We start from the raw sequence: 6,000 nt of genomic DNA on the forward strand, positions 1-6,000 counted from the left end.
ACGTCAAGAGTTTTAACCCCTTATTTCCTGTTTTTCGAGCTCAGACGATGCACGCTGATTCTCGTCACTGCGTTGAGTCTTCTCATCTCATAGGAGGCCTTGGGACTCATGGTGGCTTTGATTCACCACCGAAAACTTTCAGATGCAAACGAGTGCAAAATATAACCTCACACAGAGTCTGAATATGACTGTGAAGCTCATGTTTATTTTTTGCCTTTTTGACCTGGAAATCTCTCTGCTTTAGCAGCTACACTCATTAAAGTTGCTCGTGTGGAGCTTTAGTAGTTTGATCGAGGTGTGGATGTTTGCAGATACAAGGCAAAACCTGCTTTTCAAAAGCCTTCTGCAGCTACAATGATGACTAAATGATTGCAGCCACCTCACTTGATGGTAACTTTGGCAAAGATGTGTTAAAAGTAGTAAAAGAAAATCATCTTCTGTTGCAGAGGAACACTTCATGTCTAAAAATGTTCAAATCCAACCTTTAGTGTGAAATTAATATATATTTTTGCAGTCGGATAATATATATTTTTGCAAAATCATTGATTCCATTCATGACTTCCTGTTTTGTCCTTTGGCATACATATGAAGCAGAGGCAGATTTCTCTTAGCTGCTCTCCAAAAACTATTTATATGAAGGTTTTTGTTCGCAATTTCGCAGCGGCACTAATAATTTTGAGCCACAATAAAAAGCAAAAAGCATGAAAAGAAACTTTCATATCCACAGCAGGACCATGCACTAATTTCATGTACCTCTTCTATACTAATTTGCATTTTCGCTTCCTTTAATTCACTTTCACAACATAATTTTATTGATGATCATGCATCCAGTTGAAAGAAGATCTGACGGGGAGGGGGTGTTTAGGCCAAGATGAAATTCTCCGCTCACTCTTTGCCGTTTTTTCATGTTTTGTCTGCAGAAGCTGGAGGAACAGGACAGGAAGGCTTTAAATGTGAAGGAGCAGCTTCAGAGAGAGCACCGCTACCTCAAACGCCGCCTCGAGCAGCTCTCCGTGTCGGGGTCCGTGGAGCGCATTCGCACTGACAGCATGGGCTCCACCATCTCCACCGACTCAGAGCAAGGTACGCTGACACTTCAGAGGGAATCAGAGAAACTAAAGCAAAGTTCGAGCATTTAAACAGCAGATTCTGCAAAACAGAGGACATTTCATTTTATCTGCGCCACCATGAACCACTATCCGTTTCATTTGGATTTTAGGTGATAGACTAACACAAAGTAGTTTTTAGTTTGTAAATATGTGCTAAGAAAACATGGGATTTATTCATTTTAAATGAATATATTTTTTTGAGTAAATGACTATAATAGCAGATCTGCAGATCTAACTAGACATTACATCTAAACTGACTGCCTGAACTACGGAGGCTAGGTTAATCATTTCTAATCAAATCTCCAAACTTTTATAAACATTGCAGAGGTGATGTGATAATATTCATCTATTAATGTTACTTTTCATGAAAATTATTTAGAAACCACCAGAAGTCCCATTTTTAGGTTGTTGAATGTTCATGTAAAACTCGACACATGGAAGGAAACTAACAGTGCACATCGACCTGAATTCACCATCAGCACCATCAGCACGTGGTGGTAGCAGCACCATGCTGCGGTGCTGCTAAGGACAAGATACTCCTGAAGAAAAGAAAATTAGTTTGCAAGTTTATCTGTGGAAAAGTTTAAACATCATTATATCCCTTTTTGTTGGTTAATCACATATAATCTGTATAAAACAAACTGAGGTTTGTGGCTGTAACATGACAAAATGCGAAACAATTCAGAGGGGATGAATACTTTTGTCCTCCACATGTGATGAAGTGAAGCGGCCTCATAGCTACTACACCCAGCCGCGCTCTAAAATGTCCAGCCTGATCAGGCAATTACCCCCAACCCTGTCAGCAGGTTAGTCCCCCAGGGGTTAAAGGTTAACACCTCAGATTACAGATAAAGAGGCATTTTAGCTACTGCGTCATGCGGCGTGCTGCGTGTTGGAGCAAGTTGTGGTGTCCGCTGCAGAAATAACAAACAGTCTGAGGACAGACTGGTTTTGTATGTGAAAACCATTTCAAATCTCAAGAGAAGTCAGAAGAACCAGTTGCATCGGTGGACTGGTGTTCAGAGAGAAGAAGGTTGTCAGTGTTGGATCTTCACGCTGCTTTAAAGCTTCAGTCCAGAATGGGAAGCTACAGGATGTCTGCTAATAAGAGTCTGGTGTCACAGAGTTTCCTGAAAGTCTTGGCTTTGGGCGGTTTTAGTATGTGTACTAATCCTGCGTTAAGATAAACACGTTTGCAGTTGTTTATCCATGCATGGGGGATTACCTGCTGGAACACAAAGATCTCCTTGTTTGCTCCGAATTAAAGGCAGCCCAAATCCAGGTTTAATGCGCAGCCCTCTCCCTCACAGGTGTGCCATATGTCACAGTCGGGTGGAAATCAACATTTTTGCTTGTTGTCTCCTTTTGTTTGTACAAACAGAGGTGGACATTGAGGGCATGGAGTTCACCCCGGGCGAGGTGGACAGCGTAGACAGCATCAGCGACGGCGAGGAGGAGGACGAGGAGGAAGAGGAGGACCACTACGGCGTCCAGAGCAGCTCCAGCGATACCAGCTACACAGCCGCACATTCCCACAGACTGCAACCGCACCACTGTTAGGCACCCTCCGTCGCTCAACCAACCAGTTCCTCCCAGCCTTTTGCTTTTCCTTCCTGATTCCCTCCCGCCCTCGACGCCGCCTGTTACCTGCGTCAGACCGGTCCACGACGGCAGTACGGCTTCCACCTGTTCCAGGCCACGCCTCTGCAGGCTGACATGCTAGCCGAGCCCTTCCTGGCACCCATCGACCCCCAACGCATCCTGCCCCCCACAACCCCTTCTAACCTAGTGTTGCTGCAGGCTCAGACAGCGCAGAGGAGAGTTTGTGGCTTTTCTTTCTGATAATTAGAAAGATAATTACTTAGTCAGGCAGTAAAGAAGAACAGCTTTGACCTGTTAATCGCTTAATGCAAAAGCAAGTTTCATTTATCTTCCTGAGGCAAAAGTGTTCAAACAAGGCTTTGCACTAAAAAAAAAAGAAAAGCACTTCTGTTTGTCAACCATTACATAGAGAAATGACTGTTGCTAAATATTTATAGCCATCTTGAAGCTTTCTGCTGACAAATGCTACGAAATTTCCAACAAACTACATTGAAGATTATAATTGTAACGTGAAAAATGTGACAAACTTCATGGGGTGTGAATACTTTTCCAAGGCCCTTAAAAGGTCACATTAAGAGCACGATCACAGTCCAAATGCATCGACCCTTTATTGTTCATCTTCATCACATCCTGAATGCACAGCCAGGTTGCTGAAAGCATGCAACACACATTGTGACTTTTTTTTTTTTTTTTTCTTTATCCACAACCTTTTTTTATGGTCAGTTCATCTTTCAGTGAAGACGACAGGAGAAACATCAGAGCTGCAGGAGCAGAAACAGTGTAAATAGATAATCCAGTTACTGTCCACGTCTCCCTCTGGTTGGGTCACCTAACCACTAACTCCACACTACTGACCACTACACTATACCACCAGATGGTGTGGATGGACTACTAATTCAGAAAGAAAAACAGAAAGGAATGAGTTGCCCTACAACTATAAAAACCCAAACATTGTGTTTTGTTTTGTTTTTTCCTTCTCAGTAGCTAATTGATGTAGCAAATAAGAGGCTTCCTCTTAAGTTTTGAAGTGATCCTGGCGGACCACGAGCTATTGTTATTGGGAGATGTTTATGTTGTGTTTTGTTTCTTTGACCTGTAGATGGTAAGCTGACCTTTGCGTCAGATTCACTAACTGACCTCTGCCCGTCTGCACAGCGCCACCTAACGATAAGAATTGGAAAATTCTCCGCAGCTCTGTCGCTTCGCCTGAATTTACAGCGTCCGATTAACAGGTCAAAGCTGACAACTCAGTGGGAAACTGTTCTTGTTCTGTTAAGAGATACAGAACTTAGCAAACTAATCCTTCAGTTTTTCCAGCAGAAGTAATGCTCTTCTCTTTGCTTTCTCCTACCTTTTTTATTATTATTATTATTATTGCTCCTCTCGGCTTTTCTGGATGAATTTCCCCCAGGCTTTGACTGTAACTGATGCACAATAGTGGTTATGGACAGACGAGGCGCTCCTGTTGCTCTCTGACGGTGTTAGTAATCAATAAGTCCCTCCGACCTCCACCTCACTCAACCCCACCCACCCAGCCACCCACCCACCCCTCGGTCTTTTTGCAGTCTGTAGAGCTTGGCACTTTAAAAAAAAACAAAAACAAAACACAAAACAGCAGCTCGTCCACTATGGCGGGTGGGTCTGACCAAAAAAATACAAAACTGCTAAAAATAGAAGAAAAAAAAAAACCTGGAAAGAAAAGAAGCTACTCATCACTTAAAGTGAAACCAGCTAGTGTACTCTATATTTCTTGTACTGAGTTTTGTATTATATTTTCCTAAATGTTCTTTAAAGCGGAAAAAAAAGTCAAAAAAAGAGTGAGTATATCTATCTATATCTATAAATATATATCTATATAAAAGAGACAGACAGACAGGAGGCCAGGCTTGTTGAAGGGAGAGTGGGGGCAGGGGAGCTCATACACTGGCCCCCCCTCTCTTGGGTGACTCTTCTGCTGTCATTCTGTGCCTTGGTGAGCCTTCCTCCTCCACCTCCTCTTCCTCCTCCTCGTTACCTCCCCAACTCAGGTCACACTCCCCCCCCCCCTCCTCCTCCTTGTTTTCTCTACACTTCCACAAGCAGAGGGGTATTGTGACGAACATCAGTGCCCCTTGGCTTTTGCTTGGAGCCACCGCCGCACCCTATCCAGGAGCCCCCGCTGCCCCAGCCACCTCTGTCATGGAAATAAACAAAAAAACACACACACTGGTGAACTCCCATGGCAGCTTCTATTCGCTCCACAGCCCCACCGAACAGACACCAGCGGGGGGGGCTCTAAACGTCTGGGCTTGAAGCTTCTTCATCTTCTTTAATATTATTTTTTTTTTTTACAATTATTGTATTTTGACTAAATGTTTGTTCTGCGGGAGCCGCCTGGGAGAGGAGTGATAAAAGAATAATCCAATCAATGGCAGCTTAAGGTGTTATCCTCCGAGCTCCCAGGTGGTCCGACCCAAACTGAAAAAGAAAAAAAAAAACTAGTGTTACCCATCGATCAGGAGGACTTCTTGACTAACAGCAATATGACCATCTTGTGCTTTCAGACAAGGGAGGGTGGGCAGGGCAGGGATTTTTAAAGACAAGCAGGTGGTTTATTTTGCTCTTACTCTGTGGTGCATTTATGGTGACCAACACTTTTTTTTTTTTTTTTTTACCTCCTATCTGCACTCTCTCCATACACTGCAGGAGGGCACAAAAAAAAGAAGAAACCCAACCCCAGGTTAAATTTTTTTTTTTTTTTTGGTCATAAACAGTTTACATTCATGTCAGAGCATTTGTACATGACTGTTAGTTGCAAAAAACTAAACAAACAAATGAAAAAAAAAAGGCATCCATGTTGGTCAAAATGAACAACTGAGTATACTATTATTGAAGGCATGGGATGATTCTCTCGCACAGAACCTCCTGTATGAGACGCAACAGGGATTGGGGCGAGTTCAGAGTCGGATGTGAGATTATGATGTTTCAGTTCTGTCGTTGGGAAAAAAAAATATAGCACACACAGTCATGCTGAGTGGTTGCTGAGCAGCCGACCGGACGTTAGTCAACATTCTGGTTAAGGTTTAAGAGGGGGAAGGCGTGTATGGAGGTTCCTGTAAAGATGTGCCTTTTCTAAGCAGAGATTGTATGAGCTGAATAAATATAAATGTATATGTATAAATGTACATATATAAACAACACATGCAAGCAAAGATGAGTTTTGATGTCGGCTTCTGCGTAGGCATGGGCCAGTTGCTGGTATTGAGGCTTTAAAAGGTTCAGATTTCAAAACCACAAAAAACTGAAAGTA

At 42.9% G+C, this 6,000-nt stretch overlaps 1 protein-coding gene across 1 annotated transcript in view; it reads left to right on the top strand.

Annotated features, from left to right (window-relative positions):
* mxd4 (MAX dimerization protein 4) overlaps positions 1-5,735 on the top strand; it is a 31,341-nt gene extending 25,606 nt beyond the window's left edge. The window contains exons 5-6 of the mRNA XM_028017095.1: positions 921-1,083; positions 2,491-5,735. Coding sequence (XP_027872896.1) covers positions 921-1,083; positions 2,491-2,669 — 342 coding nt within the window. The 3' untranslated portion in view covers positions 2,670-5,735. The remainder of the gene's footprint in view (positions 1-920; positions 1,084-2,490) is intronic.
* The last annotated feature ends 265 nt before the right edge of the window (positions 5,736-6,000 follow it).

This window comes from Xiphophorus couchianus, chromosome 5 (assembly GCF_001444195.1).
Source record: "Xiphophorus couchianus chromosome 5, X_couchianus-1.0, whole genome shotgun sequence".
Taxonomy (NCBI): domain Eukaryota; kingdom Metazoa; phylum Chordata; class Actinopteri; order Cyprinodontiformes; family Poeciliidae; genus Xiphophorus; species Xiphophorus couchianus.